This window comes from Candoia aspera, chromosome 2, assembly GCF_035149785.1.
Source record: "Candoia aspera isolate rCanAsp1 chromosome 2, rCanAsp1.hap2, whole genome shotgun sequence".
Lineage (NCBI taxonomy): Eukaryota > Metazoa > Chordata > Lepidosauria > Squamata > Boidae > Candoia > Candoia aspera.
The window spans coordinates 174,182,432-174,207,933 of NC_086154.1; the positions used below are offsets into that span (position 1 = coordinate 174,182,432).

The 25,502-nt window shown below is 44.5% G+C and overlaps 1 protein-coding gene across 1 annotated transcript in view; it reads right to left on the reverse strand.

Moving 5' to 3' along the window:
* LOC134491277 (PH and SEC7 domain-containing protein 3-like) overlaps window positions 1-25,502 on the reverse strand; it is a 163,742-nt gene that overhangs the window by 130,300 nt on the left and 7,940 nt on the right. Inside the window, exon 2 of the mRNA XM_063294914.1 lies at window positions 23,926-24,037. Within this exon, the coding sequence (XP_063150984.1) occupies window positions 23,926-24,037 (112 nt within the window). The remainder of the gene's footprint in view (window positions 1-23,925; window positions 24,038-25,502) is intronic.

Sequence of the window (25,502 nt, forward strand, 5' to 3'; positions counted from 1 at the left end):
AAGTTTCCAAATCAAGGTAGCCAAAGCACACATCCAAATTAATATTCATTTAATGCTAAATTCCTCGCGTAGGGACCTTTGGGACTCTAACAGAAGATTATCTGTAGGCCAAAATGACTAAGACACTTTAAAGGAAACCCTAATTCATAAACTGATTTAATAACTTACTTGGTGGCAAGCAGAAAGATCCTTTGCCCTATTCTGTTCATACAGACCGTTCTACAAAACACCAGATAGAGAATGCCACAGCAGATACTGATAATTTCATAATCGAGAAGCAGTTTATAAGCTGCACATATGAATAGGCCAATGTAACGTGTTCAGTGCCTTCCAACTATAATTATTGAATGCCTTTTCAAAAGGGAACCTTTTCCAAGTTGGGGACTGAAGCTTAATATTTCAGCTGGTCAGCAGATCAGCTAAAGCCTTCCAAAAACATGGTAATGTTATTTCCAAGAACACGGTAATATTCTGTTATGATTCTGGGAATTTGAGGGGAGTTAAGAATGGGCTGGGGTGTTGTTCACCAAGATCTTCATATTCATGCCCATCCTTATTTTAGTGCTTTGATCACAAAATATTACTGAAATTTGACCCTCGTATTGCTGAATTTTTTGAAGTGGCTATCTTGGGATGCTAGTGGTTGCAAACAGGATACTGGAGGCCACTCAGGTTGCCAATCCATTTCCTAATGTCTAAGAGTTATTGATCATATCCATGTAGCTACACAATTATTTTTATCAAAGCCAGACTACATTATCCATTAGTTCCTATCAATAGAAATCACTGTATTTAAACTGACAGTGCAAATACTAATTTATAACATCCGATTTTGTGTGTTTCTATGTGTGCTTGGCATTTTACCAAGCAAATATTTCAGGACAAAACTGTCCCCAGTGCTACTTAGATTGTGGACAGCTTTGTTCTACGTTGTTTCTGAGACTGGTAAAAATTATTGAAAATTCAATTTTCAAATGGATATCAGCACCCAGTAGCACCCATTGTTCTGATACAACAGGACAGAACAATTTACAATTGTTTGTAAATCAAGCCACAATGCCAAATTTAAGGGATTCTTACTCAGTCGACACAGTACCAAGAAAATGTTTAATATCAGGAGATGTCTTTGGTTTCTGGATTGTCAGTAATATTTGTTCAATGTGTTTCATTATATTTTTACCAATTGTTCAGATAACAGTTGTGACCTAATTGCTTTTTGGTTTCTTTGGCTTTGCCCAATCATGCTCTCTTGCCATGTATTTTCTACCATCAGCACCTCCCATCCCCATAAACAAAGATTGTGAACTCTGTCTAGAAAGAGTAGAGTAGCTTGGGAGGGTGAGATTCAGAGATACAGTAACTGTTCTAATCCAGCCATACCTGACACCAACAATGGAAAGGAAATCTGCAGGGAATTTATTTATTTAATCACTATTACTTTACTTAATTATTCAATTCTTATAATATTTTTTTGTATATGCCTTCAAATCAGTTTTTAACTGTTGGCTGCCTGAACAATTCCCTGCAGTTTTCTTGGCAAGGATTTTCAGAAGTGGTCTGCCATTGCCTTCTTCCTAGGGCCGAGAGGGAGGGACTGGCCCACGGTCACCCAGCTGGCTTTGTGCCTAAGGCAGGACTAAAACTCACGGTCTCCCAGTTTCTAGCCTGATGCCTTAACCACCACACCAAACTGGCTCTCATAAAATTATGAAGAATGAATATGTATTCATTCACACAAACTCCAACCTGCTGTTCAATGCGCACCCCAGACACAGCTGACCATTCCTGTAATGGCTCCATTAGATATTATATTAGAAATAACATATATCTTACTTCTTTAATAGTCAGAGATGATCATTCTTTACTGGGATCCTCCTGAATACTGGGAGGAAAGGTTTAATGCTTCATTTCCATTGTGCTTATAATGAACACTGCACCTTCTCCGAGCGGAACAAAGTTTAGGGGAAAAAATGCTGTACATCTCCTGCCATCAATGGATGCTTCTTCATGAAGCCCTATAACTGTGTCAGGGAGATGATAATACTGGTAAAATCAGGCCTTAGCAGAGAAGAATTACAGTTCCCCTCCAAATCACGAGAAAATAAAACTAAAAGACAAAATTGCAACGTGTAGTTGAATTCAGAGAATTATTCCCCGGCGAGATAACAATACAGCCAACTTTTAGAGCAGAGGCCTCTGTTTCTTCTTCACTCCTTCTCGTCTACATCTGTTTTCCCACACCTCTAATTCTTTACTCATTCATCTTCTCCATTTGGACAGCCTAAAAAGTAAGGAGGAATCTAGTAGCACCTTTTCAACTAATATTTCATTAAAAGCATGAGCTCTGGTGAGCTGCAGCTCCTTCATCAGGTACTTCAGGAAAAGCACGCTGCAGCTCATTGGCAACGTGCATGTCTGAGTGCAGCTTGTTAGCTGGAAAAGGTGCTCCCAGACTCCTCCTGATTTTTGGCTACCACTGACTAATATGACTCTCTTCCTCTAACGACAGGTAAGGGAACACGCACATACATGTACACTATCTGCAAGGCTGACAAGGCCTATTATTTCTCTGCTGCTAACAGGAATGTTACGATTACTGGTCACATTGTAGCTTTGCTCTTTTTTCTTTTCCGGTAAAACGTTTCACGAAAAAAATAATTAGAATCCAATTTACATCAAAGAAAATATTTTGTAATTGGTTTCATTCATCCCGAATCTGAAGCAGGTGAAAAGCCAAAGCGATCATAAAAAGGGCAGCAGTGGTTGGCAGACCCCCTTGATGCCTACAGAGACACCCACTTCCAGCAACAGCAGCTCATCAATAGAAGTGAACAGATCAATACATTTTCCACCCCTGTTCATTTTCCGTGTTCATTCAAAAATCCATTCCATCCTATTTGCATTCACCTGCCAGTTTTTTGCTTTTTTGTTTTTTTAAGAAAAGTCCACATGGAAAAACATGTGCTTAAAACACGTATTTTAAAACACCATCCAGCCTTTTTAAAACACCTTTTGCGACGTTGCTCAAGCCAACTGCAGTCAAGCTGCAGAGAGCAGCAAAATACAGAGGATGGCTGTATGCCAAGGGACAAGGTAGTCTGGTTTCAAAATGCAGAGCGTATAAGCATTCCTACCTGGTAATTTCAAAATCAGGCCAATGAAGCCTCCCATCCCATCTTCCACTTCAGGAAATCCTAGTCCCCTATGAGGTCACTGTTAAAGGCCAGCAAAAGGGCTCCCAGTAGTCCAAAGGAGGAAACTGCCCAGAGTGGTTTGTTGAGATGGGCGGTGAAGAAATGCAATGAATGAATGAATGAATGAATGAATGAATGAATGAATGAATGTTATCACTCCTTTGTAGTTAAACAGGCCTGCACTCCTGCAGTATCTGGGTAGGAACTACCTATAATCCCCATCTGTGCAGAAAAAGGGAAAAAAAAGGGTCATTATGCAAGGAATTTCTTAGGGACACACTCTGGACATTTCACACTGTTTCTTTCTCTCCTCCAAGGAAGAAGAGGCAGCCAGCCAGGGATGGAGTAGGGTGGGTAGGGAGTGACAATCAGATCAGGAATCCATATGGGAGCATCAGGCTCAGACTGGCCTAGTGCCACTCACTAAGGCATCTTTTCCACATAGGCCCAGCATCAGCATCTCATTACAAGGGATCATTTTATTATTTCTACTTTAAATATGTGTTATTTGTCTCTATGGTGAAATGGTGCCTTTGCCTAGACAAAGGTGTTGGGGGGGGGGGGTGCTGCATAAACTGTTTTATACCTGCATTGGTGAAGTAAGAAGTTGAAATGTGAAGTTATGCATGCTCAGAGTTTGTCAGAACTTGCAAATGTTAGCTAGTTGGACACAATCAGGAATGTAGAAGCAATTGAAAAGCGTGGAATGATAGTGAGACCAAGGGGTGTGTGGAATGTTAATTGTGTGCTTAATGACTGAAGTAATAAACAAGGTTGCCTTAAAAGCAGGATCTGTAAGTCCAGGTTGGTTCTGTATCTGTTATATAGAAAAGCAACTTATTGTATCCTAAGCAAGGCTTTGTGGAATAGTAGAAACCAGCATAGTAACCATATGATCTCTGGCTAATAAATCTTTAAAAGTCTAAAAGAAGTGTATGTTTCTAAACACATAGTTTTGTATACACATAGCTATTAGATATCGAGAAGTGCTTTGCAATGAAATGTAATGGCTCAGGGTGTGAGCTGTGATTTGGGAAACCCAAAGTTAAGTCAAGCATCTTCCACACAGTCAGCCACAGACAAGCCACTATCCTGGTAGCTCTGCATCCCTCTGCATCCCTCTGCATCCCTTGATTACTGAAAACAGCGTGAGGAAGTGGTCAGAGAATAAGGACTTGGGGGACAGGTTCAGATCCATATGTAATGATGGAAACTCACCAAGTCCTTTGTGCTAATTGCTATCTCTCAGCCCAGTCTACCTCCCAAGGTTGTGGTCAGAATCAAATGGGAAGAACTGAGTCTAGGGAAACACCATCTGAGCTCCTAGAGAAACATTAGGAGGTAAGTCTAACAAATAAATAAATAAAGGTGCAACGCAAAGCATTTGGAACCCTCAAAAGCACTATGCAGACATTAAGCATTATTATTATTTCATGCCATGCATTCTTCCCCAAAGAAGAATTCAAGAGTGGGCTATTTATCAGCTGGAAATAAAGGCAAATGCCATCCCACTTGAATATGCACTCTGGACAAAACAAAATCCACAACAGCATTATTCTGTGGCTTCATGGTGCAGTCAGCCTCACACCACCTTTTCGCCACCCACTGACAATAATAGCTCTGTCTGAAAGATCCTCTGCGATTGCCAGAGAAGAGCACAAATGTGGGGTTCCACTCAGGCAGCAAAGTTTGAAAAAGCCACCAGCTCTTTAAGGGATGCTCCTCCTTTCAAGCCACACAGCATCATGTCTACTTAAAGCAGCGAGCACATCACGTCAATCTTTCCTTCCCCCCAGCCCACCCAAAATAACTGTCTCACAAGTAAAGGAACAAGATTCAGATGCTAATACACCAAAGAGAATCAGGGAGGCAACCATGAAGTAAAAAGAACTGCGTTGGTTCTTCACAACGTACTCCAGGTAACCATTTTGTTATGATCCCCCCCCCCACACACACACACACCCTACCCCTACATTTCAGATTTGATTGTACTGATAGCCCGGAGGTACACAGCTGCATGAGAAAGCTGAGCCATAAAGCAAATACAGCTTGGAAGTAGCTACAGACTTCCTAATGACCGATATCCTTAAGAATTCATAACTTGACAGGAATATATAGAGATAGAGACAGAGATAGAGACAGAGATAGAGACAAAGATAGAGAGATAGAGATACATGATCCCTCGTGCATGCAGTAATTCCTCCCCTAATTGAAATGTTCAGAAATTGCCACAGGCAACTTACTGACAGTCATCAACACGAGGAAGCAAAGCATCTGATATATCTAAGAGACGAGCAAATGGTTTGACATGCGTGTTGTGAGTGTGCACGTGTGTCTATAAAGTCCAACCCGCTCACAGAACAAACAGATATAATTTGGCTGAACAGAGGCCGACTACTCACAAATATTACTGTAGCTCCAGCAGTTACCCATTGGTCAGTGAAACCATACAGATCATCAGTGTATCTAATAAGGATTCCAGTTCATGGTAACAGCTGCCGCTCTAAATCAACTGGAATCAGCACAGTTTCATATTTCCTGGCTGAGGCAGCACCGGCAGCCGCACGGGCACTCTGCAATGCACATGGTGATGTAAATGGAAGCCTTCGGAGCATTATGAAACGGGAAAAAGGACCGCAGTCGCATTCCTGCTACGGCTGAAAATGAGCCCACCTAGGCTACTTAAGGCAGCAAAGCTACAGTAAGCGTCTTTCTTCTATTTTTTTTTAATCTAGCAGAGATGATTTTTCCAACAACACTAACAATGAAAAGAGAGAATTGTATTCCACATATGCAGCAGCGGCGGCAGCAGCAAGAGCCGCAGAAGAAGAAAATGGAATGAGAGTGGAAATTTGGTCCTACTCAGCAACAGAGGCACGGTGACAGCATACTTATCAGAGCTGAGCCCTTTCTTTGAGGAGCATGCAGAAGAGGAGAGTACAGTTTGTCACCCCATAGCCCTCCCCTATTTCTAATCCAGAAAAATAAATTTAAATTTTTTAAGAAAACTCAATGTATGCTAAATTATCATTTTTGCATTGGGAGCATATACATGCATACCAAATTCAAGGTGAACAATACAATTTTGTGTGTGTTTATGAGAAACTGCACGCACAACACGAAACACGGGGTTGTACTGGAGAGTTAATCCAAGCTTTGGTTAAAAAGAAAAGGGCAAGTTTCTAGGTCTCATGGTTTTGAGAATATTAACACCAGATCTCCAGTAGCTGGGCTGGGGCTTTAGTATAGTGCATTACTGATTTTCCCCTCCAAGGCCAGCTAGATAACAAATGCATCGTACTGCTCCTATTTATATAACTATCATAACAGAATAACGGTCTTCTTAGTACTGTATACAGTTTAAACAGTGCTATCAGAGAGCATACAAAGCCTCCAAAAGTATTGTCACTAATGCTTCTCAGAAAGTGAGCAGCAAGGATTGCATGCTAGACGTGAGAGAGTCTGTTAAACACATAAATTAAGACAAGCAAAGGCAGCTGGACTGGAGGATGCAACTGAATGGGGAGTGGCTGGATATAAATTTAAAGTAAGCCATATTACTACTATTTGTACCAGACAGGACAGAGCAATGGCTTATCGGTCCACAAATTGTTTTGATTTTGGCTGCTTCCAATTACTTGTGTCTCCCAGGACAGCTTGTGCAAAAGACCTAGGAAAAACGGTTCCTTTTAAAAAGAAGCAGACATAATATCCAACATAGTTAACAACAGTCAAGGATTACATGCAGGCAGTGCAACAATTCTCTCTCTCAGAGTTCAAACTGCACTCAGCAGTTCTCATGGGAAAGTCAAGGACTCAGCTTTAGTAGACAAAATACTTTTACTGCAGAAACTAAACAGCCAGGGTAACCACAATCAGCATCTACTGAGCCAAAGAACCTAGCCATGTGTATGTGTGGGAGCCCCAAGGTCTAAATCCCAGTTTCTTTCTCCCCCCAACCTTTTCTTGGAACAAACTGCCTGCAGCCCTTTTGGCAGGCTGGACTGTTGATGGTCCTGGTGCTGTGTTTACATAACAGTCTGGTGTGGTCTCAGAGTCCTTGTTTTCTGCATTGTCAGCTCCAGCCATCACAAAAACACAGAAGAGAGGGAAACTGAGGGCCAAATTAAATTGTATGTTTGGTAAACATGAGGAACAGGTGGTTTTATTTTATGCTTTTTAAGCCAAACAGAGGTGGAAAGGGAGGGGGGGGACAGAAGACCAAGGTATAATGGTGGTTCTTGAAGCTGATCACCCTAATCCAGCTTACTTCTAGGTTAGAAGAGAAGCTAAGGGAAAAAGAGGAGCAGAAAGGGAACTATGAAAGGATGAGGTGGGGAACTCATCTTTCACCCCAGTTCATGAAATCTGAGATACTAGGATACTCCAGAATGTGAACACCTGCATATCCTGGAAACAACCAAGGTGAAATCCTGATGGCCAAGGAGAATCTAGGGCAGTGGCCCTACTTCCTCCCAACCATGAGGCCCATTCCCTTTTCTTTCTGTTCCCGTGTCTTTGCCTGCCCCCCATCCTCTTTCCCCTACTATTCCAAATCCAACACTTTGTTAACCTTGCAAATGTGTTTTCCCTTCTCTCTATCTGGTATTCCTCTACACAGTCAAGAATGGAAGAAGAATGGAGCTTAATAAAATGCAGGGCAAGCTATAGGTTTGGACCTTCTGGCTGGGATCAAACATTATACTAAGACAAAATGAAGTTAGTCTGCCTATGGTTTATCATAGTGTGTGAATCTAACCACTGTAATTTGGAAGCCCTGGTTTATGGCTCAACATGTAGAGTGAACCAGGTCTTCAGCACTGTGCTACATTCTCATGTCAATCTGGTCACTGACCTCATAAAGAGGTGGGGGAGGAAATGCAATTAACTCTCTTCTTCCCTACTTTTCGGTAGCTATTTCCTCAATGAAGTATGGTTCCTACATCCAGCTGAAGAATATGCTTTGGAAAAGGATCTACACAAATCCCACCCCCCAGAGCATTTCTTCAGCTGTTATCTCTGTGAGTTGTAGTCCTGCCTTAGGCACAAGGCCAGCTGGGTGACTCTAGGCCAAAAATCTACTTCCTCTACTTCCAAAAATCTTGCCAAGACAACTGCAGGGACTTGCCCGTGTACAGTAGTCACCAAGAATCAAGACAGATTCAAAGGCACCAGGGGAAAAAAAGGTTTAGATAAGTACCCAGCTTGCTGGGGAAGGTGACGACTGGGGAAGGCAATGGAAAACCACCCCACTCTATAGTCTGCCAACAAAACATCATGAAAGCAGCGTCCCCCCAAAGGGTCAGACATGACTCTGTGCTTGCACAGGGGACCTTTCACCTTTCTTTCACAGGTGACTCATAGGACTTCAGGTGGAATTTTGTTTGATTTTTCAAAGATTAAAGAAATAACTGTTTTATACATTAATATCTATGGACAGCTTAAAAATCTTCATTTTACTGCAGCTTGTCTTACACATCTTGGGCAGAATCTAAGCAATCGCTTTCATTGTTAAATTTTAATAAACAAGGTTTCAAGTTTTATCAAATAATCAGTGTCACTAATAATCTTAAAAATTGAACTGCACTGAAAGCCCACCACAAAATTACAACAGCAAAGGTTCTAAGATAAAAACTTTTAGCAGAACCTCTTGATACAAAGAAAGCAAAGGTATCAATTTTCTTTCTAAAGCATTTTGTTTTTCTGAGGAAAATTACTATTCTTTTTCTGATAACAGTTAGGGTTTCTGAAGGGCATTATTTCTCCCTATCCACTACGATGGCAGCTGGTATTATATAGGGGAAAGTTCTCTACTTATAAATATTCTCCATTTCAAACTCTAATTCCTATTTAAGGTAATCAGAATAAGAGCTTAGATATTACAAAGGGAGAGACTGAGGACAGACAGGTAGACAAGGAGGAGTTTGGACTGACGGACAAATGGGAGATTTAAGTATAAATCAGTGTTTTTCAAACTTGGCAACTTTAAGATGAGTGGACTTTGACTCCCAGAGTTCCCCAGCCAAGTTCACACATCTTAAAGTTACCAAGTTTGAAAAATACTGGTATAAATCGATGGGTGGGTGATGGCAAAGTCTGTATCATCTGGATAGGACCAACACTTTGAGAATTTTTGCTGTATACTTTGCTGTATACTTTAGACCAGTGTTCCTCAACCTTGGCAACTTTAAGGTGTGGACTTCAACTCCCAGAACTCCCCCGCCAGCATTCTGGGAGTTGAAGTCCACATATCTTAAAGTTGCCAAGATTGAGAAACACTGCTTTAGACACCAGTATTTGTCTTTATGTAGTAATGTGTACACACATACATTCCATTCATGGGATTGCCTAATAACAATTACAATCTCATAAGAGTTTGGCCATTAAAAATAATTTAATTATAATGTAATTAGTTGTTTTAATTAATTTAACTTTGGGATCCCCTTTATTTCATCTGGCAGTCACTGTAATTGCTGACTCCTGGTTTCCATGAGAGTGGAAGCGCAGACAGCTGCACTGGTTTCCAGTTTGCTTCTGGGTGCAATTCAAGGGGCTGGTTGTCACTAATAATAAATCCTTCATGGCACAGGGCCCGGTTATCAGAGGAACCACCTGTCTCCAGTGGTTTCTGCCCAACCAATGAGATCAGGCAGCGAGGGGACGCTCCAGGTCCCTTCTATTAAACACTGTCACCTGTCAGGGGCCCTGGAAGCACACCTTCTCTGTCGCAGTGCCTGCCTTCTAGAATAGCATCCCTCTGGCAATTCATAGAGCTCTCACTGTACGAGGGTTCTGCAAGTCTTTAAAAACACAGCTGTGCTCCCAATTCAGCTATTGTCCTAACAGTCAGGAACCACGCTGAGACGAGGAGTAGTTCTCTAGTGTTTATCACTGCTGCATTAGACAGAAAACCCTAACAAACTGAAGAAGCGTGGGAAAAACCCAGACAGATAAACCCCAAAAGCTAAGGCGGGTCTGTTCTGTGTCTCTTTGAATGGCTGCTTAACTCCTCAGTACTACGCCTGCGTTTTCCCCCCTGGATGGGAGCCCCTTCCTGCTCGCCATCATTACTCATGACAGCTATTGAACCTTTGGCGAATGCACGTTTACTCTGGTCGTATGTTATTTTCTTTTCGGCTTGTTTTCTTACTTTTAATTACATAAGCCGCCCAGAGTCGTTGGGAGTTGCACAGCCTTCTAAATTTAATAAATAAATGAATACATATTTACTTCTCAACGGCTTTTCTTGATGATGTAATGGTCCGTATAAGGGAAAAGATTGGGAGCTACCTGGCTAAGGCGTGCGTGTTTAACCCTGCCACAGGGAAGGGCTACCTCTGCAAGCCTGAGAACTAATTCCCTATCGTTAACAATCTGAGATCCCTGGAATGCTAGATGCAGTTTACCTTCATTTCCACAAAAATTTAGTCCTTCTTTCTTCTAATCTATCTCCTATCAAACAACCACGAATGCGATGTCACCATATATTTTCCCATAGTATATGGCTTGCTTGATTTCATGCTATGTTGAGGGCCTGAGAATGACCTGCTCAGGCATCATAACCAAGCGGTACTCTCTGACACATTCTTACCCTTAAATGTATGTCAAGCAGGCATGTTTGTACGGTGAGCAAGTCAGACCTAACTCAAAAGAAATTATATTTCGAGAAGAGAAATTTCAACAGAAGAAATGAAAAATCAAGACAGTAATTCTGATAACCAAACTTAGGTGCCTGAAGTTATCTCTGATAAGTCAATGAGATTTTGGCAGAAGAATAATCCTTAAGGGAAAATACTGATCAGGTGATCAATGACAACTATTTGTGATCCCTGGTGCTATGTTAGTTGGTGATCGCTTGCCGCTGCTAAAAAACATCTAAGTAGGGCAATCTGTAAGACTCTCTTCACAGACAAACTTTGTTTATTAAATTTAAGTTTTCTTGAACTTCCTTCCATATCTCCAAGAGATGTCCATGTTGTTGGGACTATGCAAATTTGCCTAAACAACCAGTTAAAAGACAGATGATGACTGATCAACTGCTTTACTTAGATGTCTTAAAACCCCTACTATCAAGTTGTCTAATCACAACTAATCAGGGTTGTCTTCCCCCTTCCCGTCTACACCCATTTGTATTCTCACCACATTTAGAGTGCTATGAATTCTAGGCAGGAGGCTGAGTTACTAGAATCATTTCAGTCAAGAGTGTTCCATAAACAAGTGTCACATTAAAAACTCTGCCTGGCACCAGCCAAGCTCTAGAAGTAGGCAAATATTTCTTATGAGGCACTTCAGAGTTTTTTTCACTTGAAAAATCAATGTTTTTACAAAATCCCAAAAGAATCAATGGTGTCTTTCTTCTCCTTTCATTTAGAATAAATGCTCCTTTAGTTTTCATGACCTAAACTTCTTTCTTCAGTTTTTTTTTTTTAAAGAATGGGTGGCTCTGTGCGCATGTGGGAGGTGGTGGTATTAGGAAGTTTATTACACAAGCCTGACAAACTTCATGAATACTCAAACACAGAAACTAACCAGCAGTTGTAATTGCTTCAAGAATCGCCCCACAGACTGGAGAAAGCAGCTACAGACAGAGCAAAAGGCTATAGCAGTTCTCACTGCAGTGATTCTCCAGATCTCGGCCCCCAGATCTTCTCACCCAGAAGTAAATATTCATCAGCCATCTCCTGATCACCTACCTAGTTTTAAGGCTGGAAGCAAAACAGAAGCCCTTTAACTATCTGAAAAAGAATAGTAGAACAATGACTGCTCATTCCAACTTTTTCCAATTCCATTTAAGATCAGCATCGTAAGAGAAACAGAATACAAACCTATGCCTTGCAATCCAGAACTCCTGAAAAGCCACTGTGAATTTCAGTGTCCAAATAAACAGTGATACAGTAGACTATTGCTACCACTGTTCCATTTCTGTTCCATTGCCTACCCCATATCAAGTAACTCAGAGGTTACCTTGGCAGTGTGGAGCCCTTCAAATGCTTTGAAATATAACCTAATAAATTCAAGCCAATTTATTGATAGACAGAAATTATGGAAGCTGTATTCCAGGACATCTGGATGTGGAGCACAGCAGGTTGACAATCCTGCCATAACTGAATCCAACAGAGAGACAGTGACACTGTATGGGTTGCCTTTACTGCTAACACCAGAATGTTTGGGTCAAGACAATGCAGAGTACAATGAAAACATTACACTTCAAGGATGGGTTTACACACCACAGTAAACTTTTTTTTACAGGTACAGACTTTATTAAAGCCTTAAGCATGTATTTTATTTCCCAAGATGCTTTTGGGCACTGTAACCAGAAGTGTCTGAAAGAATAGGGTAAATGATAAAGTGAGCTTTACACTGTTGAAACACTGGTTCCATCACATTTTTATATATATACTGTATGTATGTGCATATATAACACACACACAACACATACCTCATGACATCATGCACACATTAAAAAAGGGTGGTGCTTTATAGAATTCCACTAAAAGCAAACTAAATATCAAAATGTTAAAAAGCTAGAAAGTAAAATGAACAAATATAACCCAAAAGGCTATATGGTTTATGTAATTAAGTCAGAAAGTTTTACAGCAGCCGCATATGATCTCTCTCTCTCTCTCTCTCTCTCTCTCTCTCTCTCTCTCTCTCGATCTATCGCCACAGACCACAATTGGATAAGTCTTCATGTGAGATGCCCTGGGACATCTTGCTTAACCCAAGTTCCATCCCCTATGGGATGTTTATAGGTTATTTTAATTAAATAAAAATTTAAAAGGAAGTTAGCATGCTCTGAAGCTTACTGCCAGACTTAAGCATGTATTTTATTTCTAAGGATGCTTCTGCGCATGGAATACAGAGGTATCCGAAAGGAGGGGGGAAATGATGAAGTGATCGTTGTGCTGTTGTAATGCAAGCTCCAACCCTTTTATACAGTATGTCTGTCGTGAAGTTACACACATACTCAAAAAGAGTGGTGTTTGCATCATGAGGGTGGAACACTCATTTCACCATTCTGACAAAAGTCCAAAATCCTTCAGATACCCTTCTTTCTTTCTTTTTCTTTCTTTTTTTCTTTCTCTATCTATCTATCTATCTTAGAGGCATTCTCAGAAAATGATAGGAAGCTGCATCTGAGTGCTTTGTTTGAAATTGTGCTTGCCTGCCTAGAACCAAGAGAAAAACTGAGGTGATCTCTCCACCGAGCATCCAAGAAGATTAATGAGGGTAGGCTGGAAGTAAACCCATCAGTTCTCCTTCTAATAAATGGCTGCTTTGTTACTAGCCATGCCCATCATGGCAGCCATTTTGTGAAAGTGCTATTCAAATAATCAAAATGCCAAATGTGCTCACAAATGGACCCTTTATTAAAGTGATTAAGGCGGGAACACCATTATTGGTAATTTCTATATGCTAGGTCTGTGAGCCCAGTTCATTCTCCCAGATTGATTGATGGCACTAAGCCTTAGTCCATGGTTTAGCAACCAGTGATTTGTACATCATGCTAAATCAAAACCAGGCCAACCATGTTATGCATGAAAACAGCCAACATGTTCAAATCACCCTATGATCTGTGGGGGAACAAAAGCAACACCGAGTAACGTTTCTATCTTTGGGACAAATAAGGTGTCAAGGTGAATCTCAACCTAGAGCTTGTAGCAGTTCCCTTGTGCCCCGTTCCTGGGCTATTAGCTCTCTGGATCCTCCCAAAGGTCAGATAGGCTTGGCTGAAATTCCAGCTTGAAGAATGAAATTGGCCTGCCAATCTGAATACAAGTGATCCAAGGCAATCGGAAGAGAACCAAACTTATAAAGTTTTTGCAACCAAGTTTATCAGTTGAGCTTATCAGTTTGAATACTTCATTTTGACTCTTTCTATACTTGACCTTACCCTTACTGAAGGCTGCTTTGGATGGGGATGCCTGTGTGCCTTTGACTTCATATCTTCTGGACCTTTTAAAATTGTTATTTGTCTCTCTTCATTTCATACTTTCTCCAAAATAGGTTCTCCTAGCATGATATTAAGACAAAGTAAAGCAACCCATAAGGTAACAACCCCCAGCTCTGTGGATGTGTGTTTGTGTGCTATGTTGTACAGTGTTGTCATAATGAATTTGTCATGATCATGACTTGACCTGGATACCTATGTATAGAGAGGGTTGTTTAGAAAGGCTGGTTTCAAGAAAAAGCCATTTTGAATTGGTCCAGAACTTAACAGAGCTATAGATCCCAAAATCTGAAGGAAAAGCCCCAAATGAAGCACTCAGCTAGGAAATTAACAGCTCAGTTAATCCCAAAATTTCAGACAGGCCATTTTCATCTTTTAAACTAAGAAACTAAAAACTACTTCAGTAAGTGGACCTCTCATACATCCTTCCAGATCTACTGCAGTTTACTTCTGTGTATTTTATTCAGTCCCGCCATCCTTTATTTCTGCTTATTTAACAAGCAAACCCTTTATTAAAGTGATTAAAGTGGGACACTGTCATGACCTCGTTGCAAGGCACAAAGAGCCTCACAACGTAGATCATGATCATCAAGGAATAGAGGAAGAAGATAATTAAACCAGGGATTAAAACAAGCACCCAAAGCACCCACACCCATGGACCCATATACAGCTGAAAAGAAGGACATCGGATGAGCAGAGATAAGCCGCACCTGGTGCCCCGGAGGACACACCAGAATCGAGAGGACAAGAGAAGACACCGGGAAAACGCCCATGCAGCCATCAAGGATCCCATCAAGAGGGATTGGCACAATAGAGGGTGGAGGAGCCCAGGGCCCTACAAGAGGGTATAAAATGGGCACCTCCACACCACACACCCCGTTCCCGTTTTTCGTTCTGTCAGCCACCATTCCATTAAACCAGAAATCCTTAATACCCATTAAGTGAGTCTGTGTCTTATTGCGAAGCGAGACTGACCCTGACATAAAAACGGGAACCCCCCAAAAAATTTTTACCTAGCACCTATCCAACAAGCTTGTGAGGGACCCAGCTAGGTATGGAAACTCACGGAGCGAGGCAGCGCAACCCCTCGGCACCTGGCGACGAAGCCCCGCTCCCCTCGGGCGGGATGTGGCTGAGGTCCGGGCGGTGTAACGCCCCGGTAAGTATGGGATCTAGCTCGGGGGAAGCGGAGGGGGAGGGAACCACCCCGGTGCCCCGGAGCCTGCGGGCCACCGGGGGCGAGATGAGGGGACCCTCTCCAGGCTCGCAGGCAACCCCGGAGGAAGCGCGAGACGAACCGCCACCCAGGGCGCACGGAGCCGAGGGAGCGCCTGGCACCCCGGAGGGACCAAGGGAAGGTCCGCCCTCCACGACAGCCAACGGTGAGGGCGAGCAAAATGGCAAGTGCACCAGCGGGAGTCCGCAGACAGCGGCAAGGCTTGACGCACTGGAGGAGGGGGTGCAGGGGATACGGATGATGCTACAACAGCTGACGGCAGTGCAGGGACCCCGCGGCGGCAGCAGCACGGAGGCACACCCGAATGAGAGACGGCGGGGCAAGCGCGGCGGCGGTGCTGGTGGAGCCCGGCCCAAGGAGCCCACCCGACGACCGGAGGCGCACCTGGACGAGAGACGGAGCGGATACCGAGCGGACGGTGGCGACTACGGCGGAGCCCGATCCCAGGAGCCCACCCGCCGATCGGAGGCGCACCCGGATGAGAGACGGCGGGACGACCCGGCGTACGGTGGCAGCGACAGCGGAGCCCGGCTCCAGGAGCCCACCCGATGGAGAACATCCCGCCCCCCCACCCGGGTGACGGGTCGACTGACTTGCGAGGAGACCCAGAGAGAGACACGGATACCGCAAGAGGACTGGAGACAATCCGACCCGCATCAGCCCTCGTGGAGCACGCTGCATGGCCCAGAGGGGACCGGGAGCCAAACCAGAATGGCTGCCAAGGACTTTGGCATAAAGTTTGACGGGGACCCCTCTAAACTCTCCTTTTTTCTAACGAACGCGAGGTACTACCTCGAGGAATGGGGTCCCTGCTTCAGAACTGAAAGGGGCAAAGTGAATGCCCTGGCCATAAAGCTAAAAGGTTGGGCCGCCGATTGGTACGTCCAGCTGTGCCAATCAGGCGCCCGGACGCTGCAGAACAGCACAGAATTCCTGCAGGCGCTGGAGCTGCACTTCAGGGACCCCCTGGAGCAAGAAAGAGCTAAAAGGGCGCTGAAAACACTCAGACAAAGCCAGCACTCCGTGGCAGAGTATGCCATGGAGTTTCAAGCCCTAGCCGGAAAAGTGGACACCTGGTCTCAATCGACTCTGATTGAGAAATTCAAACAAGGACTTAACTTAAACGTTCTCCGGTGGGCACTCTGCCGCAACAATCCCAACTCCCTAACGGAATGGATCCGGCTGGCGGGGGAAGCAGAGGACGCCCACGACACATTCCGCCACGCCAAGAAGGAAGCGCAGCAGACGGAGGCAGCGAGACCCCCACGTACAGCTGCAAGGCAGGGGAAGGCGAGACCCCAACCATGGAAGGAGGAACGGGACCGGCGCTTTGCCAAAGGGCAGTGCTTCACGTGCGGCAAGGAAGACCATAAGGCAGCAGCATGCCCCAAATCGACATCCAGAGAGAGCACGAGGAGGGCACCAACCGCACCAACCCCAGCGCCAAGAAAGCGACCAGCAGCGAAGGGGGAGTACCGAGCCAGACACTTCCCTTACAGCTCAGAGGAGGAGGGAAGCAATCCCGACGAGCCGACGGGAAACGACAACCACCTGGCCTAAGGGGCGCCGAAGGACAGGTGGAGAACAGTGACAGGCGCAACGACAAAGGGGTGAGTGAGGAATGCCCCACCCTCTATGTCCGTGTCACCCTCACCCATGGGGATAAGACTGAAAAGGTCTGGGCACTAATTGACTCTGGCTGCTCCAAAAGCCTAATGCACCCAGACCTGGCAGCCGCGCTTAACCTCCGCTGCTATCCACTTTAGCACCATTTGGTGTTCACGCAGCTCGACGGATCTGCAGCGGGAGGGGGCCCGGTCACTCAATACACCAGAGAAACCGCGCTAAGGCTCAGCAGCCACGAGGAAAAATTGGCTTTCATCGTGGCACCGGTGGGGCAACCCCTACTCATACTAGGGATCCCATGGCTCGCGCAGCAAAACCCAGTCATCAACTGGAAAACCAGAGAGATTAAGTTTGCTGACGGGCGTTATCAAGCACCTTCAGGGAACAGGGTCCCCCGAGCGGCCATGGGGGGGGGGGCAACAACGACTGCAGAGCACAGAGAGACGGCACTGCCAGAGGGACTGCCAACCAAATATGCGGACTTCGCCGACGTCTTCGGCAAGAAAGAGGCGGACAAACTCCCCCCCCCACAGGAAAATGGACTGTACCATTGAACTGGTCCCGGGGGTACCCCTACCCAAACCCAAAATATATGCCATGACCCAGCAGGAGCTGGCAGCATTAAGGGACTTTGTGGACAAAAACTTGGCAAGAGGTTTTATTGAGCCTGCAAACTCTCCAGTAGGAGCGCCAGTCCTCTTTCGTGAGAAAAAGGACGGGTCACTGAGGCTCTGTACAGATTACCGCAGATTAAACGCAGCAAGCATTTCAAATAAATACCCCCTACCCTTAATAAAGGACATCTTGTCCCACCTGGCAAAGGGTAAGGTATTTTCTAAACTGGACATAAGGGAAGCCTATTACCATATACGGATACGGGAGGGGGATGAGTGGAAAACTGCTTTCAACTGCCCATTGGGGGCGTTTCAATATAAGGTGCTCCCATTCGGACTGGCAGGAGCACCGGGGGTGTTCATGCAGTTAATTAATGAGGTCCTGCGTGAGCACCTTTTTAAGGGGGTTTTGGTCTACCTCGACGATGTATTAATCTACACGGAAACGGAACGTGAGCACGAACGCTTGTTAAAAGAAGTGCTCAGGAAACTCCGCAAGGCAGAGCTGTTTGCCAAGCTCTCCAAGTGCGAGTTTCACAAGAGATAAATTGACTATCTAGGGTATAGGATTTCAGCTAAAGGAATAGAAATGGACCCAAGCAAGGTCCAAGCCATACTGGCGTGGGAGCGCCCACGCACGAGGAGACAACTCCAAAGCCTCCTCAGATTCACCAATTTCTACAGGGGGTTCACCCCAAGGCTGGCAGAGATTATTTTACCCCTAACTAACCTACTTAAGACTAAGGGCTTGGGGGACACGCGCAATTCAAGAAACCCGGGGGCGCTACTAAACTGAACAGCTGATTGTCAAACAGCATTTGAGAGACTAAAAAACCTCTTTACAGCTGAGCCAGTGCTACAACACCCCGACCCCACCAAGCCTTTTGTGGTGCAGGCAGATGCCTCCGACTTTTCCATCGGAGCCATCCTGCTCCAAAGGGACTCCAACAACCACCTAAAACCCTGCGCCTACCTTTCCCGCAAATTCTCTGAAACAGAGAGGAGATGGCATGTATGGGAAAAGGAGGCGTTCGCAGTAAAGACAGCTCTGGAAACGTGGAGGCACCTGCTGGAAGGGGCCACCTGCCCCTTCGAGGTTTGGATGGACCACAAGAACCTGGAGGCACTCAGCACGCCAAAACGGCTCAGCCCGAAGCAGGTGCGTTGGGCTCAGTTCTTCAGCCGGTTCAATTTCACGCTGAAGTTCATACCGGGCAAGAAGAACTTCCTGGCGGATGCCCTCTCCCAATGGCCACAGGACGACACGCAAGCCTCCGACATCGTGGGGACAGTATGGACCGAGAAACAGCTGGGCTGCCCAGCTGTCACGCGCAGCCAAACACGGAATCAGCGCACGCCAGCACGAACGACAGGGAACGATCGGAGCCGGCGTTCAATTTCACCGAACTGGCAACAAAGACTCACATAAGCACTACAAACAGATACACGGTTGCAAAACAACTGACACCATGTATCTATCAAGGACAGCATCGCCTGGAAAGAGAAAGCCTTGTACGTGCCAGAATCACTGCGGGGGGAAATCTTACACAGATCGCACGATGACAAGACTGCGGGACATTTTGGGTTTGTAAAAACCCTTCACCTAACAAGGAGGCAATTTTGGTGGCCAAACCTGAGAAAAGACGTGAAAGATTACGTGGCCAACTACCCCACATGTGCCACCACCAAACGGAAAGGGGGGAAACCCCAAGGGCTGCTACAGCCAGTAGCCAGCCCCTCCCGCCCATGGGAAGAAATTTCCATGGATTTTATTGTGGACCTCCCACCCAGCCAAAGGAAAACAGTGATATGGGTGGTAAAAGACTATTTCTCAAAGCTGGCACACTTCATCCCGTGTGCAACCATCCCCTCCGCACAACAACTGGCACGCTTGTTCCTAACACACATATACAGGATTCACGGCGCCCCCTACAGGTTGGTGACCGACAGAGGCACACAGTTCACGTCAAAGTTTTGGCGGGAATTTTTAAAACTAATTGGGACTAAGCAAGCACTGTCCACTGCGTGGCATCCACACACGGACGGATCTACAGAGATCCTAAACTCAACACTTGAACAGTTCCTGAGGGCATTCATAAATTACCAACAGGACAACTGGGTAGACCTACTACCTTTTGCAGAGGTAGCCTATAATAATGCGGTACATCAGAGCACTGGCCACACCCCATTTAAGGTGGTCTACGGAAGGGACTTTGTACCGATACCAGAACTGCCGCAACCAGAGACCCCGCCCTGCTCACCAGACGACTGGGTGGCACAGCTGGCAACAACCTGGCCAATCATCCAAACGGCCCTAGCAGACGCACAAACCACATACAAAAAATATGCGGACAACCACAGGGCAGAGGCGCCGAACTACAAAGTGGGAGATAGGGTCTACCTCTCCACTAAGTTCATAAAAACCTCACAACCCTCGAAGAAACTGGCACCGAAATTCATCGGACCCTTCAAAATCACACAGGTAATCAACCCAGTTACTTTCAAACTGGAACTGCCCCACAACTTGAGACGGGTCCACCCAGTATTCCACTGTGCACTACTGAAACCAACAAGCACATCCAAATGGCATATGGAAGAACCCCCGCCCCCACCCGTAATGATAGACAACCAACAACATTTTGAAGTACAAGAGATACTGGACTCAAGAAAGCAAAGAGGTAAGCTGCAATACCTCGTTAAATGGAAACATTTCCCACACCCAGAGTGGGTCCAGGCACAACATGTCCTGGCAAGACAACTAGCTAGACAGTTCCACAAGGCATACCCAGAGAAACCAGCACCATAAAGACATCTTTGGGGGGCAGCATGTCATGACCTCGTTGCAAGGCACAAAGAGCCTCACAACGTAGATCATGATCATCAAGGAATAGAGGAAGAAGATAATTAAACCAGGGATTAAAACAAGCACCCAAAGCACCCACACCCATGGACCCATATACAGCTGAAAAGAAGGACATCGGATGAGCAGAGATAAGCTGCACCTGGTGCCCCGGAGGACACACCAGAATCGAGAGGACAAGAGAAGACACCGGGAAAACGCCCATGCAGCCATCAAGGATCCCATCAAGAGGGATTGGCACAATAGAGGGTGGAGGAGCCCGTGGCCCTACAAGAGGGTATAAAATGGGCACCTCCACACCACACACCCCATTCCCGTTTTTCGTTCTGTCAGCCACCATTCCAATAAACCAGAAATCCTTAATACCCATTAAGTGAGTCTGTGTCTTATTGCGAAGCGAGACTGACCCTGACAGACACCATTATTGGTAATTTCTATATGCTTAGGTCAGTGAGCCCAGTTCAGTCTCCCAGATTGATTGATTGATTTAATATTTCAATTTATATGGCCACCCATCTCAATTCATGACTCAGGGCAGGTAGTACCAGTTAACAACACCATATAACACCATATAGTATAACTATAAAAGTAATACATGCATAATCAGCAACCAAGATAAAAAAACAAGCAAGCGACAGACCAATCAACACAACTGTTGCATGGGCTCTATCACACATCCAAATCCCCAAACTCAGTGACAAAACCATGTCTTTAAGACCTTGTGAAAAGCTAACAAGGTTGGAGCCAACCTAATCTCTGGGGGATGACATTCCAAAGGGTAGGTGCCACAACAGAGAAGGCCCTCTTTCTGGGTCCCAGAATGGCACTTGTGGACAGGAGCCATAGATGTGATGGGATGGTTAGGCATAATCTACTAATAACGAATAACAAATTTTGTAATAACTAACATCATGAGAGTCCTTTCCACTTCATCCAACAGGAACAAACTCCTCCCAGATCACTAAGTTAGACTGGGACCCAGCCACCTCCATAGTACCTGCTCCAAGGTTAGAGTCCAACTTCCACCAGACAACTGTCGACAGATGCAAGAAGGGTGGAGAAACATTGAGGTTTCACCACCCTTCCTGCCATGAGCTATGCCTTAATAGCAGCTCTAACTCATACTTGGTTGGGTTCACTCCTTGTTGCCCTCCAGTGGTACTCTAGGCATCTCTTTACGCATTTCATCTCCCTCAGCAACTCTGTAAACCAAGGGAAGTTTTGGAATCCACAAGAGAAGAGAGGCCGTATGGGCGCAATCCGATCCAAAGCCCTCACAATCATGGTTCCAGGCAAGAATGTGGGCCTCAGTAGGACCATGCAGCAGACCATCAAGTACAAACCCAAGCTCTTTCTGGACCAAATAGGTCCAGCCTCCCTGTGGCAGAGGGCAGTGGCAAAGAAAACATGCTTGTTTTGCAATGGCAGCAAGGAAGATCTAAGGGTAAGCAAATAGACTGAGACAATTTGCCTGGGCCTGGGATTCATTAATTCCTTTGGATTAACACATTTGAACTTGTTCAGCTCCCTTGCACATATTTCATCATAAACAAGCAAGCTGGTGTCCTGAGATGTCCATCAGGTGCTTATGACTTATAACTTCAACCCCCCTCAGCTTCTGACAAATGGTAAGGGATATATGAGCTGTAGTTCAAAATGCCTGATGAGCCCCAAATTGCCTAATTCTCATGAAACATGAGCAGGGGAACTGAGCAAGCAACATTATTACAACAAAAATGCCAGTACAGCTTCAATGAGAAGAGAGCTGGGTCTTCACGTAATATGTCCAAAGTAGGATTACCAGCAAGGCAGAATTACTAGATGAGGATTTCTAATCCAACTCATAGAACATATCCAGACTAGGGTTCACATTGCCTCTTGACTGCATTGGGCAAGTTTTCTGGAGCTGCTACAGCAATGGTCACAGGGTAGAGCAATCAAGCAACTACGTCCTGCCAATTCAATTCATTCTTCAGTAAACCACAACAAATCATACTAAATGAAAAAGCCACATGAATTGCTAAGAATATTGTATCAGGATTAGTTATTGGAAATGCATCATCTCTATATGAAGTGCTTTAACCACTATGGCATATACCAAGAGTTAGATAAGAGAGTCTTCATACACTATCCCCATGCCTGTTTCTCACTGGTGTCAGGCCCAGCCCAAGAACAACGTAGAGTCAGACCATTCAAACTCCAGTTCTTTATTTGCTCACACCGTATAGACAGAATCTTGCCAGACAAAAGCTACTCTACCTAACCAAAGGGGAAATAACCTGGGAGGGCCTGGGGAGTGGGTGGGGGCTAGTCTGAACCTCTTAGTCTTCCCATGTTCCAGCTCCGGGTTGTGTTTTCTCTTATCTTGCCCTCCTCCTTGAAATGTGCTCCCTCCTTCCTGAGAACCAGCAGCACTGCCGAAATCCGCCACAGGCCTACAGGTATTGTAAGTCTCTGTTTTGAAGAAACAAAAAGGAACTTCTTCTCTCTCTCTCTCTCCTCTTTCCCTCTCTTAAGATATAGTTTAAGTAAAAGTGAGGCTTTTGTAGACTCATGTATATCCTAACAAACCTACATTTTTACTTCAAATATAATAAATGTCTGATAACATTCACTGATAATGCAATAGTTACGTTGAATGGTTTTTATTACATCAGCTGCTGACTCTGGGTGTGTGTGTGTGTGTGTATTGTAAATGGGAGGAGTGTTATATATCTTTTAACTGTTGTTAGCCAGCCAGAGTCATGTATTTGAGATGGGTGGCCATATAAATTGAAATGATAGATAGATAGATAGATAGATAGATAGATAGATAGATAGATAGATAGATAGATATAGATATAGATATAGATATAGATATAGATATAGATATAGATATAGATATAGATATAGATATAGATATAGATAAATAGCCAGATTGATCCCATACTCTGCATCCCAGGCAACGATACTATCAGCATTTTATTTTATTTTTAATAGGACCTTCTGCAACTTGACTACTCAGTATTCTTTCAGAGCTTTGCTTATGCCAAGGACAAGGGCTAACAAGGGCTCCTGCTGAATCCAAATCTCTGAGCTAGTACAGATGAAGGGTGACAGTCATATTAAAAGTTAAAGGAGTTGAAGCTCCCTTCACCAGTTCTTACTTGTACCAAAGAAATACACCAACATCATTATTTTCTGCTTATCCAGAATTCTTAACCCAGCTTCCCCAATCTTATTGCTCTCCAGATGCATGGGCTTCAGCTCCCAGAATATCCAGCTGCATGGTCAATGCCTGGAATTCTGGGAATTGAAATCCACACACCTGGAAGGTACCCAAGCTGGGAAAGGCTGCTCTCCCACCTCATAAAATCAGAATCAGCATGAACTCTAAGTTAAAATAATATGTATAATGTGTGAGGAGATGAAAGTGGCCCAAGAGTAGAAATGTTGTTGCTTACCAGATTCTGAAGTAGTTTCATTTTCTGATCCACCAAATAAAAAGTCATATTTGGCCTTGGCAACACTCTGGGAGTGAGTTGATGCACCATTAACCCAAACAAATGTTTCTCCCTGCACACAAAAATAGAATGAAAACATGTTCAGTTCACCATGACACCTCCTACTAGCAATCCCCATCTCAAAGCAACAGAAATAGGATTTTCAAAAATACATATACTGGCTTTAAAAGTATTTGAAGAAACAGAGAGAGAATATTTTGGAGATTTATTTCCAGCAGCAAGCAACAGCGCTTTTTTGTAGTTTATTGCTTTTCAGTAAGACTGCTACAGAAGTAACACACCCATCCTAGTCACATTGTCTTGAGAGGAAGGATTACTCCACCAAGTCTTCATTTCTCCTTACAAATCGGCAGGATTGCTTCACAGCCTTCTGAGTTATTTCTATTCTTATATGAATGACTGAAAATGGGAGATCACCTGAGAGAGGCTGCAATTCCAAGCCAATCTGACATTACAGTCTTCCACAGAATAGAGATGGGTAAATTCTGCTGTTGGATCATATCAGATTAGCTTGGAAGCACCTATGTTTTTACTTCAGATCTTGGGAACTATGGTTCTGTTAAGTTATGGACCAAGTTCAAAGTGGCCATCAAATTGCTCACCACTCCTGAATGAGAAAGTGCAGCTCCATCCAAGATTAAATATGGAAAATTCCCTGAGCCAGGTGGTCCTAATACCCACAGCCATTCAGTCTTGGTAGGATCAAGTCGGAGTCGGTTCCTCTCCATCCAAGCCCATACAGTCTCCGAAGAACTGGGACAGAACCTCTATGGCCTCACTTGGCTAGCTTGGGGTCAACAGATCTAATTGGATATCATCAGCATACTGATGATACCAAACCCCTGTGGATGACCTTACTCAGAGATTTTACCTAGATGTTGAACAAGAGGGGATGGAGTGTCAAGTTCTGTGGCACCCCTTTAGCCTTCCTGTGAAGTTGATTTCCTGGTCTGCTCTACCTACTGGGGCTGACAGGGTATGAGCTTGACTTAACTTCTCACCCTGCTTTCCAGGGTAGGGAATGCCCTTAACCTTTCAGCCTTCAAGGAGGACTTAAACCCCTCTTTATTCCTCAGAGAGAAGGGGTGCTGAGGGTATCAAGGCTGCCTTAGTTCATTAGATTAGACTGGGTGATGTCCTGACTTAAGCAAAAAACCACTCTGAGACAAGGAGGTTGTCTCTAGTGTTTATTAACCGCTATAGTAGGCAGAAAATCCTACCAAACTGAAGGAGCGTGGGAAACCCAGACAGATAAACCCCAAAACGCAAGGCGGGTCTGCTCTGAGTTTCTTTGAAGGACAGTTCAAATCCTCTAAACTACGCATGTGTTTTCCCCCCTGAATAGGGGCCCCCTCCTGCTCACCATCCATATTCATAACAGGTGATGGTTGTTTTGAATTATTACTAGTATCTTTGTTGTAAACTGCTGTGAGTCCTTTTGGAAGTGGCCAGTCTCTAAATAATTGTATAAATGAATGTTAAGAAAAAGCATAGTAGAGGAAGGACAAAGGAAGGCA